The sequence below is a fragment of the Eimeria necatrix genome, genomic scaffold, assembly GCF_000499385.1.
Source record: "Eimeria necatrix Houghton genomic scaffold, Enh_scaff258, whole genome shotgun sequence".
NCBI classification, from domain to species: Eukaryota; Apicomplexa; class Conoidasida; order Eucoccidiorida; family Eimeriidae; genus Eimeria; species Eimeria necatrix.
In genome coordinates, this window is record NW_013655237.1 from 2,789 (window position 1) to 27,118 (window position 24,330).

Genomic DNA, 24,330 nt, shown 5'->3' on the forward strand with positions numbered 1-24,330 from the left:
AATTAATGCAAAAGAACAAGACGCCGACAACCAAGGCGGTCTGTTGCGCTCTGTCCAACCCCGCTCACTGAAGTCGCCTCCGCGCTGATGCGTCCACAAAGAAAAGAGGCCCACCAACCCTTTTAAGAAACTATTTCTTTACTGTTTTTCTTGTCTAGCAACATTTGTAGCTACTCAAGATGATTCGTCGCGTTTTTATTGTGCTCGTTGCTGCGCTTGTGCTTCATGGACACAAAACAGCAAGTGCTAGCACGACTGGAAAGGCAGGTCAGCATTTAACTCTCGTCTTTTCCAAGCTTTTTGGCGGGAAAATTGTTACTGGCTGGTGTGTTTTGTTTTCCAAATCTCTCTCGTGTGTACTGGAGGCTCTTCTCAGAAACACTCGATTGCCTGACCGAGATGAATGAGGCGAGGACAGCCGCAGGACTGCCTGCGTTTGGGAAGGCATCTGGCGGTACACAAGTGCTGCCGCCAAGCTCCTCTTCGTTAAGAGAGATAACAGCGGATACCTTGTGGAACGAAATTTGCCAGGAAATAACCGGGGTTAGTAGTTTCACAAGCGCATTGCTGCCTAGATTTCTGGCATACTCAGCTAATGAAAATTCTGCCCACAACGGCGTATGTAGCAAGGGGTGCCAACTTTGTTTTGTTTTCCCCACTATGATGTGAAGGGCAAAGGCGACAGGACTGAATCCAAAAAATTGGACGGAACTTTCGCTTACTACGCCGGCGCAAAGGACTGCACGGCAGCAGTGCAGTACTGGAAAGATGGTTTTTCTCTCTTTAAGAATGAGCTGCCCCCTACGTACACGACGTTGGGCGAGCCTGATGTCTACACCGACAGGGCCGTCTCATTTGTCGCCCTTTACAATCCCAAGGCAAGCCCTGTAGCTAGCTGCGCCTTTGTCACCTGTACAACAGCAGGAACGTTTGCTGCCGCGGCAAGAAGACCCAGTAGTCCCTCGTTAAGGAGACTTCAAGACGCTCAGACAAAAACTGCCGTTATCTGCTTGACGAACCCAGAAGCACTAACCGACGGAGAGAAGCCATTCAAGTGAGGAGACGCCAGGACCAAGGACTTGGCTGCATAAGACCCAAACTGCATCGAAAACTTAGCGCAGTGTGTGACCCTCATATGTAGCTCTTGTTCCCATCTAGCTAGGTGATTAATAGCTTGTACTGCGGTTGGGTTTGCAGGGAAGATGAATGGCAGAAGATTGTTGACGCTATAGTTGGTCCAGAAGAGAGCAACGGGGTTTCCCCAATCCGACCATCATTGGCAGTTGGGCTCATAGCGACAATTTTTGCCTCAGCTCATCTGTAGGCTTTTAGTGTCTGTGCATAATGGAGACACTGGACGGAAATACCACTGCCCGTCTGCGTACGATACCATGCTGCGGTGTCTTGTAGCTCTTGTTGAGGAGCACGGAAGATGAAGGTTTTTATATGTCTTGCAGAGGCCTGCCGCCAGCAGGTAATGGAGCTGCATGCCATGTGCTGTCGGACACATGGCGGCGACCCTTCTGATATTTTCCAGCCGTATTTATGCCCCACGGTCCGCTGCATCTTTCGGCATGCGTGGCCATATCACTGTTATAATAGTGCTATATAGCATGGCTGTCTGTTTGGAGGTTGAGCCTCCTTTCATGTCGGTCTGAGCGGGAGAGCGTTTGTCTAGGCATGTTTTTTTATGCTTATCGATCAAGGAAGTGATTCAATGGAACGCCTTGCAGGCACTTCTGATGTAGTTTTGAAGCGTAGGCTTGAGGAGGAAGGGTCGAAGGATAATTTCCTCGTGCCCTACCATGTGATTTCTTGTTTAACTGAGGATCGTCTCTGTAGATAGGTTACCGCGGACAATTGCGTATGCATAACTGAAAAACGTTTGCGCCCTGGAATGCATCTTGCCCTAGGATGCGTCGATTCAAAAACTCGTGCAGATATAGCGCGCTACGTTATCATAGGCTGTTTCAAGAGAAAACTTTTCCCTGCGTTGGGCAAGTTCTGGGCGGTGTAGATCTAAGTGATCGGCAGTGCAGAACACGAGAACTCGCGAAGCACGCCCTGGACACCGAAAAAAAGAACGAAACAACATATGCGGCGCACTTACCGACGCAGCTCGATATTTCTGTGTCCCTTGAAAGATGGTAAAGACGGGGATAACGGATAAAGGAAAGGGTGTCAACAACGCGAGAAGTCCCACTCCGTCGACTCACGTGTCTCCCCATGTTTGGTCTGCTCAGCAGCAGAGAGCCATCAAAGGGGCAGCATCACGCCAAACTGCAGCAGCAAACTCAGCAGCAGCACCAGAATGTGCAGAAGCAGAAGACTGTGCAGCGCGTGCAGCAGGAGCAGCAGCACCAAAATGTGCAGCAGCACTAAGACACCTTGAAGCGGCTTGTTGCGCTGCTCCAGCCGCAGAGCCGCTGCGCCGTAACTTTCCTTCTTGAAGAGCAGATGGAGATTTAAAAAGGAAGTAATGAAATCTACAGACTATATTTTGCTTTTTGATGAGTTAATTGAATTTGAAGGAGCCGCGGAAAGTGCGGCAGGAGAAGCAGCCGCTCCGCGTCTCTTCCTCAACGCGGAAGCGGTTTCTTTCAAAATCAGTTCCCTTGATCCTTTCAGTGTAGGATTACGTTTTCATTTCCCAAAGATGATTCGCCTCGTTTTTCTTTCACTCGCCGCTGTGCTTGCGTTCTGCGGACACGGGACAGCAAACGCTGCCACAACCGGCAAAGCAGGTAACGTATTATTTGGATGTTTATCTGCATTTTGATTCCAGAGGCTCTCTAATTCAAATTGCAGCTTCCCTTAATTTACGAGGCTCCTGTCTGTGCTGAAGTTTCGCCTCAGAAACGCTTGATTGCTTAACTGAAATGAACGCGGCAAGAGCAGCTGCTGGGCTTGCTGGGTTTGAGAAGGCATCAAAGGAAGGGCAAGTGCTTCCGGAAGATTCTTCTGAAGGACGACAGATAGTAGCTTCTGATTTATGGAACGAAATCTGCCAAAACCTAGTGGGGGTAAGCCGTGCCGCAGGCTCAGTTTCCCTCCAAGTTCTGGAGCACCTAGCCAATTAACGCCATGCAGACTCTAGCGCGTTCTGCAAGAGATGACATGCTTGTCTTGTTTGCGATTCTCTTGTGCAAAGGAAGCAAACAGACCCCAAGAGGCCACGAAGTTGGTGGGGACGCTCGCGTACTACTTTGGCGAGAAGAACTGCGAGGCGGCAGTGGAGTACTGGAATGAAGCCTTTTCCCTCTTTAAGAATGAGATTCCCCCAGCATTCACAGCGTCAAGCAGCAAAAATGTATATAACGACAAGGCTGTCTCCTTTGTCGCCCTCTACAACCCCAAGGAAAGCCCTGTAGCTAGCTGCGCGTTTGCCACCTGTACAACCCCGGGCGCAAGCGCAGCTGATCCCCCAACGCAGCCTGGAGACGCTGACAGCGGGCCATCAAGGAGACTTCAAGAGGAATCCAAAATAACTACAGCCGTCATGTGCTTGATCAACCCGGAAGCACTGAATCCTAACGTAGCTCCATTCACGTGAGGAAACACTCCGGGATTACTGAGTTTGCTGCATGCATCCCAGAGCGAATCGAAAGCTTAGCTTCATCCGCAGTTTGTGTATGCTTCGATTTCTCCCATCTAGCTACGCGGTTAATGCCGTGTCGTGCGGTTGGACTTGCAGGGAAGATGAATGGAAGAAGATTGTTCGTGCTCTCGGGAGCAGTGGGATTTCCCCAATCAGGCCATCATTGACACTTGGGGTCATACTGGCAACTTTTGCCTATGGTCTCATTTAAACTGTTAGTTGCTGTGCAAAATAGGGGAACCGGATGGAAATGCCATTGCCCACCTTGTGGGACAGATAGTCGAGCATGCGACACCAAGAGGGTTGTTGTGGTACTTTGCGGTTTGAAGATTGCGGAAGAAGGGGCTTTTCATGTCCCTGGCAGAGGGCTGCCTCGAGTAGGTGGTGCAGATGCATGCTATGTGCTGTCAGGTGTCACTCTGGACATTCTCCAGACATTTATTTACCGCATTCCCTACTAGTTTCCGGCATATGTGGCCACATCAACGTAGTAATAGTGGCACATGGCTGCCTGTTTGGAGGTTGGACTTTCTCATGCGAGTTCGGCCCGAACAGAAAGGCTTTTGTCAAGGCGCGTTTTTTCCTATGCATACTGTTCAAGGAAGTGTTTCAATGGAAAGCCCCGTAGGCATTCTGGAACTAGTGTTAGCTGAAAGTGTCGGCCTATAATATCCCAGTGTCCCACCTTATTCTTTCCTGTATTGTTTAACTGAGGGTCATTTATGTAGATACTTTGCAGTAGGCATTTGTGTAGTGGCGGAATAATACTACTTCGCGTGTAACGAATGGCCGAAAGGCATTCGGGCGATGCAATGTTTCTTGCCCAGCAATGCATCAGTTCAAAAATGCACACAAATATAGCGGACTCTGTTAGCAGAAAGTGGTTCAAAAGAGAAGTTTTCTTCGCATTGGGCAAGTTGCGGGTAGTGCTTACCTCTAAGGATGATGGGGCTACGCAGAACACCAGAACCAGCAGGGCACGCGGTGCGTACCACACAGCGTAAACTGCCACATGCGGAGCTGTTACCATCAGAATTAGATATTCTTAATGGTTCAAAAAAGAAGTTTTCTTCGCATTGGGCAAGTTGCGGGTGGTGCTTACCTCTAAGGGTGATGGGGCTACCCAGAACACCAGAACCAGCAGGGCACGCGGTGCGTACCGCACAGCGTAAACTGCCACATGCGGAGCTGTTACCATCAGAATTAGATATTCTTAGTTACCCTTGAATTGTGGTGGAAAAGGAGACAAGCGAGCAAAGAAAAACGCTAGCACAAAAGGAGCAGTCGCGCAGTGCCGGCCCGCGTATGTCCACTTGGAGCCCCTGCGTCGACAGACTCCCAAAGCACCATTATTTTATCTGTTGAGCATTCATACAAAGATTAAGTTATGGCTCGTCCTCTTCCTAAATGCGGCGCATAGGTTCGTGTGCTGTCAATTCCCATGCCTTCTTTTTGGCAGCCGCATGAAGGCATCGCCACTCCCCAAACACGTGGGGAGAACGTCATACAGCGATATAACTGTGCTTTTGATCAATCGTTCCATATCTCATCACCTCTACCGCGACATTTGGGAAGCAGCCCTCCTGGGGTTCAGACGTGTAAAATCGTCTGCAATTCGGCACAACGTGGCAGCCTTGCTGATTCTGCACAGTGAAACCAGTGACCTAGCGACGCTGATTTTGCTCAGGAAAACATGGCTAATTTCGTGAAATGCTGCCTATAGGCTAAACTGTTTGCCACCATTTATTCCCTGCATGTGTTGTGGCACGATAATTGCAATTACTGCCGGGCTCCACGAAGCTGCAGTTCGCCCAAGAGACGCACGTTTTTTACCCACTATAGACCTGTATGCCGCACTTTATCAATACGCTTTTTGATTATTCGAAGGTTCAAGCACACTCGTTGCGGAATACTAACCATAGCCGTTCTGCAGGGTGCCACAATCAATCGGATTTTAAGTGAGCTGCCCGGTAACGTATCTGCGCACTTGGGGTCCGTTAAGGTAGCACCAAAATCTTCATACGAGATTCAGAAGGACTGGTGTTGCCTTTAGGGCCCATAACAATGCCTGTACGTCAACGAGTAGTTGGCGAAAACCGGCTTGATGCGTTCATTTGCAAGGTCGACTTGTACTCCTCCCTGCGTATACTTGTGCCCACAAGTAATTGAGATACGAGGAACTTAATCGGATTGAGGAGGAAACAGCACTACGCCGGTAACGTATCTGCGCACTTGGGGTCCGTTAAGGTAGCACCAAAATCTTCATACGAGATTCAGAAGGACTGGTGTTGCCTTTAGGGCCCATAACAATGCCTGTACGTCAACGAGTAGTTGGCGAAAACCGGCTTGATGCGTTCATTTGCAAGGTCGACTTGTACTCCTCCCTGCGTATACTTGTGCCCACAAGTAATTGAGATACGAGGAACTTAATCGGATTGAGGAGGAAACAGCACTACGTGTGGGAAGGGTGATCATGATAGTTCCAGCCTTTCCATTTCTTTCCTCATTTTGAAGGTGGGCAGCAGCCACTCTGGGATCAACAACCAATGAGACGAAAGAATTCCCCCTCTTAGTTTTCCCCTCCACGACTACGCTGAATGTTATATTAACAGTCTATACGTTGTTTGATATTTCTTTTCAGGGATGCCTGTGCATTTTACCTCCCGTTTATTGCGCCTTGCGGCTGAATCGTTCTCAGTGATTAGAGGCACCTCGACAACAAGAAGCATAAGGGCTAGCGGTCTACGGCCAGTGGTTTTCCACTGTTGCTTTTGCCTTCGGTATACATAGCTAATTCCTCTTTCACCCTCGAGCTTCCCCACTCGTAGCCCTGAGTGCAGCCACAGATTCGATAAAGTGTTCTAACTCTTCTAAGTGTGCTTCTTACATAACACAACCAAATGTGGGAATTGTTTAACTTTTGCATTTAAAAAACACTTCAGGGCAATAGCCAGGCAAACGCGCTGCAGCGCTGCAATGAATTGCTTCAAGAGCACTCTATGTATGTCGGAGACAGCTAGAATCTCGAGAGCAGTTGGAAGAGATCTTGAGGGCAGAAAAGGTTAAACGGCGGCCTATAGCGACATATATCTGTTTCGTATTGCCTTCGTAGTCAATTCATGACCTTTTCGTCAGCTTCCCCGCTCACATTGTTCCCGTAGCAGGGGTTGAGCCTCCCTAGCGCGAAGGCCAACTGCTCAACTGCCCTGAAGCAAGAGCGCCCACGACTGAGGCTTTTTTTTCCTATCTGAACAGTCAGACTGCACTTGAAGCGGCTCAACGGGCACTCATGGGAGCATGTGATGTTGCAGTGAGTGTGTTTTCTCGTGTGCACATTGAACACAACTCTAGAATAGCACATGCGGGTCAGCCTTTGCGTCATTCACTCGCTTCCAATGAAGTGCACAAAAGGCTGTGCATCTCTGTAGGGCCCCAGCACGCCGCGGCAACTGACCAGCAGACACGTTTGCAAGCAATCTGCCATCAAAGAAACGTCTTTTTATTATCAATTAGTTGGCTGTGGGTGTTTGGTGACAAACGAGAAAGAGGGACTTTTTCTACGGTGTACGGTGTGTACGACCTCGCTAAAATACTGCCAGCGAGCCGCCCTGCTTGCGCGACATTTTGTTGCGTCGTATGCCTCCAGCATGCGAAAAATTTAGAGTTACAGGCTAATTATTCAAGTAGTGTACAACTCACAGTATTAGCTACATTATCATATAGTGCTGAATGCCTGTTCTTTCGAAAAGTGAGCCTCTATATCACTGCGGCGCTACACAGATCCTCACACAACTCTCAAGGCAAAAAACGCAAGCATTTGGAACGAGCATTGCTTTTCAGTATATAAAAGCAACAGATCTCTTTTATGATCAAATTTGCCTTGTTTTCCTCTTATTAAACGCCGGCAAAAAGCAACGCACGTCGAGCCGTCAGTTGCGGGCAGCAAGCTCAAGGCTTAGGCTCGTCAATAGGCGTCAGCCGTGCCGTCACTCATTGAAACAAAACCAAAGAGCTCTAGTCGCCCTTGAAAAAGCATTTTTCCCGTAACTAATCTGCTATCGAAAATGACTCGTCTTGGTTTCATTTCTCTCTTTACTGTGTCGCTGCTCCTCCGGCAAAATGCAGTCAGAGCCCAACAGGACGCTAGCGGTACTTCTCCAAAAGCGAGTGAGGACCTTCTCGCACGTCGTTTGCATTAACTAATTTTAAATGGAGTCGTAATTGTGTGGTTGCATTCGTCTTCCCTCAAACTGTGTGTGGCGATTTTCCCAGCAACATTGGAATGCTTGGAAGCTATGAACGGGCTGAGGACGGCCGCAGGGCTCGCCGAATTTAAAGCTGCTTCGGATCCTGCGCAAGTTCTACCGAAATATGAGAAAACTGGCCAAAGGAGCGTTCAAATAAACGCAGAAACATTGTGGGGGGAAATATGCCCCAAAATTACAGCGGTAAATCGCAATCCCTGCGTTGCCGAAGTAGAGTTTCAGTGTTCTAGGTTGTTTCAGAGCCCGAAATCATACAGGCACTCTGCACAAGCTTCTTCTCCTTCCTGTTGAGTGCAGACGGATTCCACGAGAGTTACTCAAGCTTCTAATCTGACTGGTACATTTGCGTACTACCCTGTCGCGGACGACAAAAATGATTGCAACGCTGCAGTGGAATATTGGAAGGGCGGATTTTCCCTTTTCGATAATGAGATCCCCCCGAAATACGAAGGCACAAACCAGCCCACCGTGTACAGTGACAGAGCTGTTTCATTTGTCGCCCTCTACAACCCCAAGCCCGAACCCGTTGTCAGCTGCGTGCTCCTCCAATGCCCTACGGCTTCCACTCCTGCCCCTGGTACCCCTGGTGTCCCTGGTTCTTCACGAAGACTCTCGGATAGCTCCACTACAGTCGACTCTATCATTTGTTTGACTAATCCCCCTGCTTTGACTAAAAGCGCAGCGCCATTCAAGTAAGAATTCGTTATAGACCACGCGTACACGACCCTCCTTGCTGCCTGGGCAGCCAATGCATCCGTCTCAGATGCACTGTGGAATTGCGTCTCTTCAAATTTATTCGTTTAATCTGCTTTGTACTGTAATTGCTGCGAGGACGAATGGAATAAAATCGTTGAGGCGCTTTCTGGCAGCAAGGGCGGAGTTCCTCCCGTAGGCCCTTCTGTCGCTCTTCTTTCTGCGGCAACCATCTCCGCTTTTGCTCTTTTGTAGGAGGCCTCCGGCATTTTAGGACAGTAGCAATGGCCAGCCCTTAAAGAATTTTATCTGAATGAAATTCGATTTTATTTATCTGGACGAAATCGTGGCTGACAGATGAGGTCGTTTCTAGAACGAGATTAAAACGCAGAAACACGATAACATATGAGCCCTCGCAGCAGAGGACCGTACATCGTGTGAGGCCGAACATTATCTTCTACTCGTGGAAGGTTTTATGCAGATCAGCATGAAACAATAACCGAATGATTGTTTTTTTACCTTGGAAAACCTTGAGCTTTTTGAAGCTTGTCTATCAGAACTGGATGAGCAAAAAGTCTAAGCACGAATATTGGACACCAAACAGTCACTTAACTATTTCAGCAGGGCTTGCGTACTTCACGCACCTACAGCATTGGCAAGGGGGTGGCGTACATGCCATTGCGAAGCTGATGGTGCAATTGCGGGCATTCGTTTGAAGGAAAACGATATCTGCTTCCCGCTAGAAACGGATAATTGAGGCATCAACTGTTTTTTAAGCTTGCTTCGACACTTCGAATACCAGTCAGGCATTTGCTGGTGAATCATTACACTGTAGAATGCCTTACTCGATAGTCCATTTAAATTATAATCAGCCAGTAGCACGACGCAAGCGTTTAGACTAGCGCTCAGAAACACCGCTGTAGGAGGTAGAAACTGCATAGCCCGTTTCCTAATACGCCCTCAACTTCTTGTGGTATCCTACGATGCCGAATGTTGAAGGTGAGTAACTTTCGCCTGTTCGGAGCGAGGAATGTGCTGGCTTAAAAAGCGTCCCTCTATACATAAAGACTCCTTTTAGTTACTGTGGTATCAGGCAACCGTATATAACGAGGTCGTCAGTACTGGTCAGTACTGGGTTATTGCGGACATGAATGTATCGGAAAAGAAATAAAGAAGACAGACGGTATCTGGGTAGGTCTGGGAGTATAGCAAGCTACGAATGTGAATGGTTCGTTGCAACTGGATCTGTCAGCTTCAGATCCGCTAAGAGCAGGCAGCTGCAGCACTACAGCTTCCCTCTTTGGCAGTGATCGGTTAGTACGCTGAAACGCCCTGTCTTGTGATCCTTTCAGCCGCATATATTCCAGTAGCCGGCCTGGACGACAGGCAAGAAGTGCCATGATATACCCACAAACTGTACGCCTGGTGTGGCACGGTGGGATGCCTCAATCACGGAGATACGGAAAAGTAAGGTGAACAACAAAAACTGCAACACCACAACGGCCACTGTTAACGGCAAACAGCTAATCACATTTCTCCACAGAATTTTGTCCAAAAAAATTACAAAACTTTCCATTACTGGGCTTCCTTGACCAATAAAGACACAGGCCAACAGAAACGTGCCATGACACAAGCGAGAAGTGAGCTGGCGTGAGGACGTTCAACCTGACCAAACAAGCGGCCATGATTTACAACACCAGTACACCACCGACAATGCTGCACCCACAGAAAGATAGGCACAGCATCGGCAGTCGTCCCGAAGATACTTGGGAGTTGTTGGCATAAATACGTATGGAAAATAACGAAAATGTCAGAAAGATAGGCACAGCATCGGCAGTCATCCCGAAGATACTTGGGAGTGGTTGGCATAAATACGTATGGAGAGTAACGAAAATGTCACCTGCTGGTACATAGCATGCATCTCCAGCACCTGCTCCCGGCAACAATCTGCAGTGGCTACAAAAGGGTTTACCTTCTGCTTTTCCCGAGATAAACGATAAACACCGGAGGAATCAGTGACCTTAGCTTTCAGGTGGCTACCGTTGATTTTGCCAAGGATAGCATGATTAATTCCGAAAAGCGCTTCTGTGAAGCTGTTTTCTACCATTTATCCCTGGAAGTGCTGCGGCCCGAAATTTGTGATTACTGTGGGTGACGCACTAACGCAGAACAACAGGACCTCTGAGGCATCCAGTGAAGATTTAGAAAGGCACAAATACATGTTTAGCGCGTCGATCCACATTAATCGATATCCTTTTCATTTGGCTTGAATGGTCTGGAATAAAACAAAGATGAAGAAATGGAGACAGATGCCAACGGGAAGCGTAAGCGCTCCAGCAGAGCCTATGGGATGTCCCCTTTCAGCCCATTCGCCGACAAGGGAATGACATTCACCAGTCCCCTTCGGAAATTTTCCCCGTAATCTTTTTTTCTAGCATTTTTATGTTCAAAGATCCGTCTCGCCTTTATTCCACTCGCTATTGTGTCTGTGTTCTGTGGGCACAAGTTAGAAGGTGCCAACATCACCGGAACAGCACACGAGCATTTTACTCTTGTCTTTGCCTCATCTTGACGCAATACATTTTTTGCATATAAGCCTGGAGATTCCTCGCTGTCACATTTTTTGTATGTATTGGAACTCTTCTCAGAAACGTTTAGTTGCTAGGCGGAGATGAATGCGGCAGGGACTGCCGGGGGACTCGGCGAGTTTAAGGAGGAAACAGCTGAAATACAAGTACTGCCGAATCACGCTGGCACTGGTAGAACACCGGCTGATTTGTGGGGGCAAATCAGCAAAAGCGTGGTGGGGGTAGGTGTCACGGGCACACTGTCATCGTGAGTTCTGGTGCACCTAGTCAATGGATGTCTTCCAGAGTAGGCGCATGCAGAAGCCAACTGGGTTTCAGTTGCCAGTTCGTCACTGGCCCTTGGGTTACTAATAACGCTTTTTACCCACGGTCCTTTTTAAACTATAAGCATCAATACGAGGTGCAGGCAATGCATAGACGCGCTACATCCAACAAATGATCCAGGACACGAACCCAAGGGCATTCTTACGATGTTTTCATCATTTGTTTTGAGGACTGCGGGAGTTGAACTTTTTCTCCAGCCCTACTGGAAGCGCAAGCCATGTGCAGCCAGGTGCCATTTTCGATGTACTCCCAACGCATTTTTGCTCATTAGCTTTCATTACCTTCCGTAGGACTGTCAGTTCTGTGGCTATTCCTAAGCGCGTGTAGGCTTAACGGTGATACAGTGGTGGTGTATACCGTGTATGTCTGTGTGAGCAGCTTGATGCTCCTCACACTAGGTCACTTTATATGTATCTCATCGCGAACTTTTGTATCCTTTTTGAACAAGTTAATGCTTAAATTGAATTCATTGTGGACATTTTGAATACAATGCCATCGAGAAATGTAAGTAAAGTCTGACAGGCCGAGGCGCCATGATGCGCTTCTGACGTCTTTACAGGGGAGCAACTTGATCAATGGTTCTCTTGTCCCCGAAGTTATTCTAGCTTGTTTTGGTAAATGAATGAACGCGCATCTAAATGGGTTGCAGTGAACACTTGTTCATGCATGAATTTAAACTGCACGGTCTGCAACGTGTTGCTGACAAACATTCGTGCAGGGGTTACGGTGCTTCTTGCTCCCTCATACGGCAGTTCAAAACAGAAAAAATGTTTATCAGGCCGGTGTACTGAAGATTAGCTCAAGAGAGAAGTTTTCTTTGCATTGGACATGCACCTGGCTGTGAAAATCTCGATGGGTGATGCGACAACTCCAACCAGGAGAACCTGAAAGGCAGATGCACCACCATACATAAAAATTCACGAGTAGGACTGCTACAAAAAGATTATCTATATTTTGGTTTACTTGATTTATTGTAAAAAAGATGGGGGAAAAACGAAAGACCTCAACGACAACCACAACCACGCGAACCCTTCTCACAATGGTCCCCTTCACGGTCATTCCTAGAGAGTCAAGCAACGTTCTCTAACTACTATCAGAGCTTATTCGTCTGGTCTTTTTATTCTTGAATCTTATTTGACTGAAAATGCTCAAGATGCTTCGCGTCATTCGCATGTCAATCGTTTTTGCGTCGATGTTCTGTGGACAGACAGAAAGCGCTACCACAAGCGGAACGGCAGGTAAGCATATTACTCCCGTCTCTTCCTTGATTTGAGAGAATCCTTTTGGTATGTCTGCCTGAAGTTAGTTTTTTTCACAATTTTTCTGTGTGTGTTGGAGTCTCCTCTCAGAAACGCTTAATTGCCTAGGTGAGATGAACGAGGCAAGAGTGGCAGCGGGATTGCCGAAGTTTGGGGAGGCAACTAAAGTAGGACAAATTCTGCCGGAACATTCTCCTTCAGGAAAAGACGTAGCAGCTTCTACTTTATGGGACCAAATATGCAAGAAAATAATGGGGGTAAGCAGCGCCACAAGCGCACTGCTGTCATTAGTTCTGGTGCACCTAGCTAATCAACAAACTACGGCGAATGCAGTAACATGTGCTATATTTGGGATTTCTTTCGTTCTTTTATGCGAAGGTTACTGGCGAAATAACTGAAATCCAAAAATTGAAGGGAATGCCCGCATACTACGCTGGCGAGAAGGACTGCAAAGCAGCAGTGCAGTACTGGAAAGACGGCTTTTCTCTCTTCAATAACAAGCTGCCTCCAACATACGTGGAGTTGGGCAACCCTGAAGTGTACAATGACAGGGGTATCTCCTTTGTCGCCCTCTATAACCCCAAGGCGAGCCCTGTGGCCAGCTGCGCCTTTGCCACCTGCACAACAACGGGCGCAGGTCCAGCTGCTGCTGCAGCACAGCCTAAAAGCCAGGGTGGCCACTCAGCAAGAAGGCTTCAAGCTGAATCCCAGACACTTACTGCCGTTATCTGCTTGACGAACCCGGAGGCCTTGACTCCTGGAGCAGCGCCATTCAAGTGGGAACACACATTCCAGGGCCACGGCCTTACTGGCTGCATAAAAATCAAAGCACATTGATAACTTCGTACAAAAGTAGTTACTATGTGTGGCACTTGCTTTCACTATGCTGAGTAATCAATATCTTGTTTCTGTGGCTGGATTTGCAGGGAGGATGAGTGGCAGAAGATCGTCCACGCTATAAAAGGCACTGAAAGTGGAAAAGGCAGTTGGGCTTCACAGGCCAGGCCGTCACTGGCCCTTGGGTTAGTAATAACCCTTTTCGCCTACGGTCTTTTTTGAGCTGTCAGCACCAGTGCAGGATGCAGACACTGGATAGATATGCTATACCCAACAAATAATCCAGGACGCGAAGCCAAGGGAATTCTTATCGTTTGTCTTGAAGACTGCAGGAGTTGAACTTTTTCCAGCCCCTGCAGAGGGTTGCCACGAGGAGATGCTGGGAGTGCACGCCATGTACAACCTGGTGTCATGTCGATATACTCCAAACGCATCATCGCCTAATAGTTTTTACTTACCTTCCGGTGATGCAGTGGTGGTATATACCATGCATGCCTCTATAGGCAGCTTAAGCCTCCCCACACAAGTTCACTTCGTTGGGGCGGGCTTGTAATTTGACACGCTTTTGTATCATTTTTGGTCAAGTAAGTGTTTGAATTGAACGCATTGTGGGCATTTTGAACCTAGTCTTGCTGAGAAATGCCGTGTTTTGGCGTTCTCACGCACTGAGGCTCCACAGTGTCTCCACGTGATTTGAAGCAAGAATGATTTAGTCCCCCAACTTATTATTACTTACCTAATTAAATCGGGGTTTGCTTCTAGAAATGTTGCAATGGACATATGTGCAGGCATAAATTCAAATCGCCTGTTGTGCGTGCTTTCCGCGGGCTTTTGCCCCAATAAATGCATGCACACAAGCTGAACAAGCCAGTATAACGAAAAGCTTTCTAAGGGCAATTTTTTTTTCACATTGGGTATGTCCTGGGTGGCGTAGATCTCCGTCGGTGACGCGGTGACGCAGAACAACAGAACATTCGAGTTACCTGTGTTATCACGAAAGGTGAAAATCACTGTTCAATGCGAAAACACAAATTAATCAATATGCTTTTCATTTGGCCTGAAGTAACGTGAAGGAGAAGATGGAGAAGACATACGCCAAGCCGATCGAACCCGGCCCACTGGACATGCCCTTCGCGCCAATTTGTCAACAACAAAGCGGTACCCCCTCAAGAAACTTTTTTTCAAATCCTTTTTCTCTAGCATTTTTATGTTTAAACATGCCTGGTCTGGTTTTCATTCTCCTTCGCGTCGTTGCGTTTGTACATGGGGTACGTTGGGGACAAGAAGTCAGAAAGTGCCAGCACGACTGGCAACGGAGATAAGCATGCTACTCGCCTGTTGTCCCTGTTTTGAGTCGAGACCTTTTCATATTGAAACTGGCACTTTTTTTGCTCACGTCTTTTGTGTGCGCTCGGGCTTTTTTCCCAGGAACTTTTGATTGCTTAACTGTAATGAATGAGGCAAGCGCAGCTGGGCTTGCTGGATTTTTGAAGGCAGCTAAGGAAGGGCAGGTGATGCAGGTCAGTCTCCTCCAGGATGGCAGATAGCAGCTTCTGACTTATGGACTGGAATCTGCTAGAATGCAGTGGAAGTAAGCCGTATCGCAAGCGCACTGCCTTCGCAACTTCAGGAGCACTTAGCGAATCGAAATCTTGCAGGCTTTTGCGCATTCAGCAAAAGATGCCACGGTCGTGTTTTTTTCGATCCCGTTAGGCAAAGGAAGAAAACTCAATTGGAGAGAAATGGTAAAATATGTGGGAGCGCCTGCGTACTATGCCGGCGAGATGCAAGGCGGCAGTGCAGTACTGGAAAGGGCTTTTCTCCCTTCAATATGTAAATAAGCTAGCCCCAAAGCACACAGTGACGAGCAGCACTGATATGTATACGGACAGGGCCTTCTCCCTTGTTGCCCTTAATAACCCCACGGCGAAGTCTGCGGCCAGCTGCGTCCGTGTCACCTGCAGAACAACAGGCGCAAACGCACTTGCTGCCCAGTCCCTGTCTAGAAACCATGACAGATATTCATCGGCGATAATTCAAGATGAAGCCAAAATAACAACTGTTATCTGCTTGACGAACCCGGAAGCTCTGACCCTCTAGAGAAGCGCCATTCACGTGAGAACACGCCCCAGAAACATAGACTCGGCTGCATGCGGCCCAAACTGCATCGAAAGCTTGTCATAATCTGTGGGCTTCATAGGCAGAGCTTTCTCCCATCTAGCTAGGTGATCAATATCTTGTCCTGTTGCTGAATTCGCAGAATGGCAGAAGGTTGTTCACGCTAGTTAGTCCTGAAGAGAGCAACGAGGTTTCCGCAGCCAGACTGTCATCGGCGCTTGGCTGCATAGTGACAGTTTTTGCCGGTTTTCGGCAAGCTGTTCGTTTCTGTGCAGGATGGGGGTACTGGACAGAGACTCCACTGCCCGTCTTGTCGAATACTTAATTGAGCATGCGAGGCCGGGAGGCTTGTTGCGGTGCTTTCTTGTTTGTATTCAAGCGTGTGGAAGATGAAGGGAAATCGCCTACAGAGATTTGCCACAAGCAGGTAGTGGAGATGCACGCTGTGTGCTGTCAGGTGCCACTATCGATATTATCCAAACGTATTTATGCTTACTACTCCTTATTGCCTTCCAAATGGCTGTACCTGTTCGATAGTGTCTTGCCATGTCCGAGTGGGCCAGGTGCAGTAGGCAGTTTCTCGCCAAAGTCTGGCTATTTTGTTTGCTCAGGACGCATACTGTTGTTGAGTTGGCAGTTACTTCCGTCATTTTGGATGTAGCAAAGGCCCATGACAACACCTACACCGAACTATTGACGTATACCGGCCTGTTGCGTTCATCGACCGTGGAGGTGGAGCGTCCTCCGCGCTTACACTTGTGCCCACAAATAACAGGGAAGCCAAAAATTTAATCTGACAGAGAAGAAGAAGAACGCTAGTTGTGGGGGTAACGATCGTGGCGCTTCCCGGCTTCTGCACATGAGGCACGGCCGTAGGAAGGCAAGGGATGCCGGCTGCCTTCTTGAGTTTAGTGTTTTTCAATGAAGAGCGCAGAAGGCTTTGCATCCCTATAAGGCCTCAGCACGCCGTGGCAACTGGCAAGCGAATGCGTTTGCAAGCAATCTGCGGTCAAAAAAACGCTTATCTTTCCACTCAAGTACATGGCTGAGGTTATTTCTTTGTGAAAGACGAGGGAAGTGGACTTTTGCTGCAGTGTACGGTGTGTAGGGCCTCACTGAAACGCCAATGCGCTCTGCACGTTCTAGACGATGGCTTCTGTTACGTCTGGTGCCCGGCACACTTGAATACTTTGGAGCGCGGTGTCTCAGTCTGCCTTATCTGACGCAACAGCACAGTCATGGAGTAGTGCTCGTTGACTCTTTCTCCGACAAAGCCTCAGACATTGCAGTGCTACATAGATCCTCATGTGAACAGATATAGATCCTCATGCGAACCGTAGAGCAAAGAAACGGCAGGTTTTTGTCACAACCGCAACTTTTCAGTTACCTTATATAAATTATTACTTTTATTGTCAAATTCTTTTTGTTTTTCTGCCTCAAAATGCTGGCGAAATAATGCAAAGTAAGCCGAGCGCTCAGTCGCAAGCCGCAAGCACAACGCTCCCATCGACTGCCGCTATCAACCTCGCTCTCATTTGTCGAGATGATACGAACACTCCCCTTGCGACCTTGAAAATACTTCTTATGATTTTTCCAAACTGGTCGTATGTGTTGTTGAAAATGGCACACTTCACCTTTGTTTCCCTCATTTCGCTGTCACTGCTCGTCGGACAGGCCATAGCTCAACAAGATGCTGTCGCTAATCCAAAAGCAGGTGAGTTTCCTACCTGTCCCTGTTCTTATCTGATGATTAAAAATAGCGTCCCAATTCTGCCAGACCATTTGCGTATCTTGTGTGCATCCGAATTTCTCCAGAAAAGTTGGACTGTTTGGAAATGATGAACGCGCTTAGGACTGCTGCTGGACTTGATAAATTTAAAGATGCCTCGAAAGTCACACAAGTATTGCCAGCATATGGAAACGCTGCTCAAAGAGACGTGGAAGTGGCTGCTGAAACTCTGTGGAAAAACGAGATCTGCCCCAAAGTCACAGGGGTAAATCGCGTTCTCTGCACTGTTGAAATGGAGACTCACCTCAAGTGCTCTAGGGCCTCAGGGAGCCTCAAACTACACTGGCACTGAGTGCTCGTGTCTTCCCTTTCTCCTTTTGTGTACAGGCAGGGTCCTCAACAACTGGCGAGGCTGCTAAATTAACTGGCACCTATGCTTACTACCCCGTTGCCGATGACAAAAAAGACTGCAACGCTGCAGTGGAATACTGGAAGGGCGGATTCTCTCTCTTCAATAATGAGATTCCCCCCACATACGAAAGCGCCAATAATCCCTCTGTGTACAGTGACAGGGCTGTGTCTTTCGTTGCTTTGTACAACCCTCAACCCGAGCCTGTTGTTAGCTGCGTATTCCTCCAATGCCCGCCTCCGTCAGATACTACCCCTGGCGATGGACGCAGACTCTCGTCTGCCTCCACCACAGTTGATGCCATCATTTGTCTGACGAATCCCGCTGCACTAAACGCAAGTGCGGCACCATTCAAGTAAGTTCTAATTACAGTAACCATCCAGATGGAAACGTCGGTGCTGCTTTGGAATAAATACATCCCTTTCGAGTTACACTGTATCGCTGTGAGTGTTCAAAACAGTGTTTGGTCATGTTCGCTTCATAATTTGTTTTTAGAGAGGACGAATGGAACAAAATTGTCCAGGCTATATCTGGCAACAGCGGCGGAGCTTCCTCTGTCGGCCCTTCAGTTGCCCTTGTTTCTGCGGTCGCCATCTCCGCTTTCGCTCTTTTCTAGGCGTTTTCCCAATGTTAGGACGCTAGCAATGGATTAATAAGACAGCACTTGTTCCTGAAATCCTGAATGACAAGTGGGCGTCTTTCTAGGATAAGATCAAAACGATTTTTTTGTCTTTGCTTTTTGAGGGAAAGGACGCAGGAGATATTGAAAGAGTCCGAGAGTAGCAAGCCGTGTTTTATCTGGGGGATTTTATGCAGGGCAGCATAAAGCAATGACCGAATGGGTGGCTGACTTCGCTGCTTTCCTCTGAAGAGCCTTGAGCGCTTTGAGGCTTGTCCAGCTGAACAAGCTGGCATGAACAGTTAGACGGCAAGCAGTCATTTAGATATTTCAGCAAGGCTTTTTTGCTTCGTCCACTCAACGTGGTACACGAGTGAGGTACATATGCAGCTGCTGCGCAAGAAAATTCTTCCGTCACCTCCCTCACTGAAGTCAACGGTGCAGTTGCGGAGGATCGTTTGAATGGAGTGATAGTTGTTTCCCATTAGAACCCAAAAAATGAGGCGACAACCACTTTTTAAAGCCTTCTGTGATACTGCACGTCGGGCAAAAGTGTGCTTTACATTGCAGCAAGTCTTAGTCAATAGTCTATCCGAATTACTATTAACCAGCAGGCTGACGCAAGGGATTATACCAGCGCTCACTACATGTCTGACTTCTTGTGGCACTCAAGTTTTGTTTTCGATAGTTGAAGATGAGCCAAGCTGGTCTATGGAGAGCTGGCCTGTGTGAGGAATGTTTATGAGGCACAGCGACGCTTTCAACTACTGTGGCACACCGAAGCTGACTGTAGCGAGGTTACTATGTCCGTAGGGGAATGCATCCGGAGGATAGCTGGGGCAGGCTGAGTGTTGAGACCATGACGAAGGTAGTTTCTCTATTGTGTCAATAGCTATTAGCTTCAACTACGGTGAGAGGAGGCAGCTCTTTCTTTGGGATGAACGGAAACCCATTCCTTTTGTAACCTGCGGAAACCCACTCCCCCAGTAACCTGGGGCAACCAGCTTCCTTCTCTGGCAGTGATCAATCACTATGGTAAGTATCCCTTACTCTGATACTTTCAGCGCCAAATGTTCCAGCAGCACACCTGAACGACAGTAGAGCAGCACCAACATACGCCTACGAGACGCAGGCATGCTGCGGCGCAGTGGGATGCCTCAATTACCGACAGAGGAACTACGAACTGAAAACGCAACTAGCAAAAACTGCAACAGCACTGCGCACAGTAGTGTGGAGTGCTGTTGCAGCGCCACCAATGATAATTTTCCACGGAAATTGCGTTCAAAATATTACAGATATTTGGGACAGCGTGCTAAGTATCTGCAATACTTCTGATTTAAGCACCTCCTTGACAAACAAGGACGCAAGAACATGCTATGACACAAGCCTGCCCATTTGTAGTGGCATGGCGTGGAAAGATTCAGCCTACCCAAGAAAACAGCCATGATATTCATCACCAGTGCATCGCGGATGTGTCTATACGCACTTCGATATAGGCATAGCATTGACAGCTACACTGAAAAATATGTAGGCGTAGTGGGCATGCATACGCTTTGATAATATCGAAAGTGGTGACTGACAGCACAAGACGCGCATCGCCAGCACCTACTCGTAACAACCTTCTAAGTTCTAAAAGAACTCATATAATGGATATGATCAAGAAACCCCTTAGTCTCGCTCACCGGATTATTTATTCGGTAAGACCTCAGATGACAACTCTGTCCAGCGTCCGCATGCTGCACAGAGGCTCAGACTCACAGCCTGAGCAGTGACACTTTGGTACATAATGATGCTTTTAGCGTGTGGTCCTTCCGCATGCCAAAAGCGTCACTATGAACCCAAGTGCCATTGATGGCCTGACCGGCGAAACCCTGTTGCCGTCTTCAAGACTAACGAAAGCACGGACATGGAAATGTTCGGCCTAGTTGAGGGAAAGACAGCAGTAATGCGACGAATTCCTGATTCAGCTGTGGCCGTACTCTCGGGCTAGTGCCCACAGAACACACACACAACAGCGAGTGCAGTAGCAACGAGACAACCCATACTCGGTCACAAAATCATGCTCGATCGCAAAAAGGTTGACAGTCAAAAATCTGTCAAGGAAATGAATTATGGAAGGACTTTGTGAACGTTGGTTCCTTCCTGATGGGTGGGCGTGTATGACAACCATGGGCTGTGTTGGCGCTGTTGCGCTTGTTGATAACACCCTTTTCCCCCCATCACCTTTTCAGATGTATTCACGTTAGGCAAAACAATATCTTGTTTTGTGGATAACTGTGCTGTGTGTGGCCTGAACCTTTCGTGATTTCCACCATCTGCCTGAGAGGTTAAACTGGGTCACCGCGTTACCCGTCGAGATCTACAGCGCCCAGAACGCGTCGAACACAGAAAATTTACCTAATAAACCTGACCAAACAGGCCCATAAATTATGAGCTTCTTTCTGGTAATGCGCCAAAGGACGAAGAACATCATAATTCGTGGATGCTTGCCAATAACCCGACACACACCGGCCGCTCAAAATTCATGCTTGAGCAAATGATCACTGAAATATATCTAAAAAGCGTCCACAGGCATAACAAAGCGGAAAGAATGTGGTGAGTGGCAAAGAAATTGTCGGACGAGCCCTCTCCATAGACCACTGGCGAGCGAGACGACAAAGAAAGGATTATCGTCTATGACACTACGTTCAAAATAAATATAAAGCTTCTCATTTAAGCACTTTTTTGACTAATACGGCTGCCCGTTTGAGCTGGCACAAGTGACAGGGAAGCCAAAAATTTAATCTGGCAGACAAGACGAAGAACGTTACTTGTGAGGAGAATCATCATGGCACTTCCCTCTACTTGCTATTGCCATTTGTGGGGGAGCCAGCCACAGTTTTGGGGTCAACAGCCAATAAGAAGGAGGAACTTTTCCTCCCAGTTTTTTTTTCGCGGCAACGCTGAATAGTCATATTACCATTCTACGCGTGCTCTGAGACCCCTTGTCAGGAATGCCTGCGTGTTTTACTCGCTGTTTGAAGCGCCTTGGCCTGAATCGCATGGTTGGATTAGTGATTTCAGTAGGAAGCATGAGATCCGCTGGGTTACGGCCCAGTGGTTGTCAGCACTACGCTACGCTTGTCTTGGGCAAGCGCAGCTAGCCTCTGTTTCGCTCAGGAGCTCCACTAACCGCAGCCCTGAGTGCGGAGACAGGCTTGATCAAAAGGCTTAGCCTTCCTAGGCGTGCTGCTTTTAGAATACAACTGAGCCTATCAATTGCATAATTTTTGCATTTAGGGATCACAATAGGGCACTATGCTGGCAAAGTGGCTGGAGCGCGTTAAAGAACTTTTCCAAGGGCGCGTGATGCAAGTCCTAGACACCCATGTTAAAATTTGGGTATCAGTCAAAAGAGTTGCTCAACCTTTTGAAAACCGAAAAAACTTGAATTCTGCAGTCTACAACGGCACAAGTCCCTGTTTTTTTCCTCTTAGCCCGAGCAGAACGCCTTATCCAGCTGCACATTCATCCAAATCCCTAGCGGAGACTGAGGCTCCCCAGCGCAAAGGCCAGGCAACTACGTGCGTTGGGAAAGAAGCAGTCACGGCGTTTTTTTCGTCAAAATAGTCTGTGAACATTGAAATCGGCACTACGTTTTGTGAAACACGTTCCAATGCCAGAGGTTTAGTGCCTAAATCCCAGGATGATTACGTTTCCAGTACGTGTACGTTTTCCGTTACCTTACTCAGCCATTAACATCTCCTGCAGCTTGCATCAGGCGTTAAGGGAGAAAGAAACGGACGAAAATGCAAAAATTTTAGGTCCTCGTAATGACTGCGGCTCAGCAAAGCGTATTTTTTCCGTTGCTTTTTTAGGTGCCTTTTGTGGGTCTGCACCGTGTGACACAGCAGCGTATACAGTTTCTTGTGTGCAGATCTGAGCCGACCCTAGGAAGGCAAGGGATGCCAACTGCCTTCTGGCGTTTCCTGTTCTTCAATGAAAAGCGCAGAAGGCTATGCATCCCTGTAAGGCTCAGCACGCCGTGGCAACTGGCAAGCGAGCGCGTCTGCGAGCAATCTGCGGTCAAAAAAACGCATATCGTTTCACTCAAGCACATGGCTCCTGTTGTTTCTTCTTGGAAAACAAGGGAAAGGGGCGTGTTCTACAATGTACGGCATTTAGGGCCTCACTGAAACGCCAATTCGCTCCGCTGGTTCTGGACGGCGGCTTCTGTTAAGTCTGATGCCCCGCACACTTGAATAATTTGCAGCGTAAGTATCTCAATCAGCCTTATCTGACGCATCAGCATATTCGTGGAATAGTGCTCGTAGACTGTTCTTCCGATAAGGCCTCCTAGACAGTGCGGCGCTACTCAGATCCACATGCGAATAGATCCTCATGTGATCCTTAGAGCAAAGAAACGAAAGACTTTTGTCTCAACCGCAACTTTCCAGTTCACTTATATGAATTATTACTTTTATTGTCAAATTAGATCCGTTTTTCTGCCTCAAAATGATGGCCAAACAATGCAGAGTAAGCCGAGCACTCAGTCGCAAGCAGGATGCGCAACTCTCTCGTAGACTACACCTATCAACCTCGCTCTCACTTGCCAAGATGATACGGAATCCCTCCCTTCGAACTTAGAAATATTTCTTAAGCTTTTTCCAAACTAGTTGTATGTGTTGTTGAAAATGGCTCACCTCGCCTTCGTTTCCCTCATTTCGCTGTCACTGTTTGCAGGGCGGGCCGTGGCTCAACAAGATGCTGTTGCTGATCCAAAAGCAGGTGAGTTTCCTACCTGTCCTTGTTCTTATTTGCGGACTTGAAATTGAGTCCTAATTCCGTCAGTCCATTTGTGCATATTGTGTGCGTCCGAATTTCCCCAGAAAAATTGGACTGTTTGGGAACGATGAACACGCTTAGGACGGCTGCTGGGTTTGCTGAGTTCAAAGATGCCTCCACAGTCACACAAGTGTTGCCAGCATATCAAAAAGCTACTCAACGAGACGTGCAAGTGGCTGCTGAAACTCTGTGGAAAAGCGAGATCTGCCCCAAAATCACAGGGGTAAATCGCGTTCTCTGCACTGTTGAAATGGAGGCTCATCAAGTCTTCTAGGCCCTCAGGGAGCCTCAAACTACACTGGCACTGAGTGCCCGTGCCTTGACTTCCTCCTGTTGTGTACAGGCAGGGGCCGCGAGAACTGGCGAAGCTACTAAATTAACTGGCACCTATGCTTACTACCCCGTTACCGACGACAAAAAAGAGCAAACTAGTTGTATGTGTTGTTGAAAATGGCTCACCTCGCCTTCGTTTCCCTCATTTCGCTGTCACTGTTTGCAGGGCGGGCCGTGGCTCAACAAGATGCTGTTGCTGATCCAAAAGCAGGTGAGTTTCCTACCTGTCCTTGTTCTTATTTGCGGACTTGAAATTGAGTCCTAATTCCGTCAGTCCATTTGTGCATATTGTGTGCGTCCGAATTTCCCCAGAAAAATTGGACTGTTTGGGAACGATGAACACGCTTAGGACGGCTGCTGGGTTTGCTGAGTTCAAAGATGCCTCCACAGTCACACAAGTGTTGCCAGCATATCAAAAAGCTACTCAACGAGACGTGCAAGTGGCTGCTGAAACTCTGTGGAAAAGCGAGATCTGCCCCAAAATCACAGGGGTAAATCGCGTTCTCTGCACTGTTGAAATGGAGGCTCATCAAGTCTTCTAGGCCCTCAGGGAGCCTCAAACTACACTGGCACTGAGTGCCCGTGCCTTGACTTCCTCCTGTTGTGTACAGGCAGGGGCCGCGAGAACTGGCGAAGCTACTAAATTAACTGGCACCTATGCTTACTACCCCGTTACCGACGACAAAAAAGACTGCAACGCTGCAGTGGAGTACTGGAAGGGCGGATTCTCTCTC

General features: G+C 48.0%; 5 protein-coding genes across 5 annotated transcripts; all 5 read left to right on the top strand.

Annotated features, from left to right (window-relative positions):
• Positions 1–399: 399 nt before the first annotated feature.
• On the top strand, positions 400–1,324 carry ENH_00035330 (SAG family member; the record flags this gene model as incomplete). Its single annotated transcript, XM_013585062.1, has 3 exons — positions 400–543; positions 672–1,054; positions 1,198–1,324. The coding sequence occupies 3 exons, from the start codon at positions 400–402 to the stop codon at positions 1,322–1,324; spliced, it is 654 nt and encodes a 217-aa protein (XP_013440516.1).
• Positions 1,325–2,656: 1,332 nt separating this feature from the next.
• On the top strand, positions 2,657–3,809 carry ENH_00035340 (SAG family member; the record flags this gene model as incomplete). Its single annotated transcript, XM_013585063.1, has 4 exons — positions 2,657–2,744; positions 2,857–3,023; positions 3,152–3,549; positions 3,695–3,809. 4 exons carry the CDS (start codon positions 2,657–2,659, stop codon positions 3,807–3,809), a joined length of 768 nt encoding a protein of 255 aa, XP_013440517.1.
• A 3,853-nt stretch (positions 3,810–7,662) lies between these two features.
• Positions 7,663–8,559, top strand: ENH_00035350 (SAG family member; the record flags this gene model as incomplete). The annotated part of the gene is made up of 3 exons (XM_013585064.1): positions 7,663–7,765; positions 7,871–8,046; positions 8,161–8,559. The coding sequence occupies 3 exons, from the start codon at positions 7,663–7,665 to the stop codon at positions 8,557–8,559; spliced, it is 678 nt and encodes a 225-aa protein (XP_013440518.1).
• A 4,053-nt stretch (positions 8,560–12,612) lies between these two features.
• Positions 12,613–13,786, top strand: ENH_00035360 (SAG family member; the record flags this gene model as incomplete). Its single annotated transcript, XM_013585065.1, has 4 exons — positions 12,613–12,706; positions 12,818–12,984; positions 13,106–13,503; positions 13,654–13,786. 4 exons carry the CDS (start codon positions 12,613–12,615, stop codon positions 13,784–13,786), a joined length of 792 nt encoding a protein of 263 aa, XP_013440519.1.
• Positions 13,787–17,302: 3,516 nt separating this feature from the next.
• Positions 17,303–18,436, top strand: ENH_00035370 (SAG family member; the record flags this gene model as incomplete). The annotated part of the gene is made up of 4 exons (XM_013585066.1): positions 17,303–17,396; positions 17,498–17,676; positions 17,799–18,175; positions 18,316–18,436. 4 exons carry the CDS (start codon positions 17,303–17,305, stop codon positions 18,434–18,436), a joined length of 771 nt encoding a protein of 256 aa, XP_013440520.1.
• Positions 18,437–24,330: the final 5,894 nt, after the last annotated feature.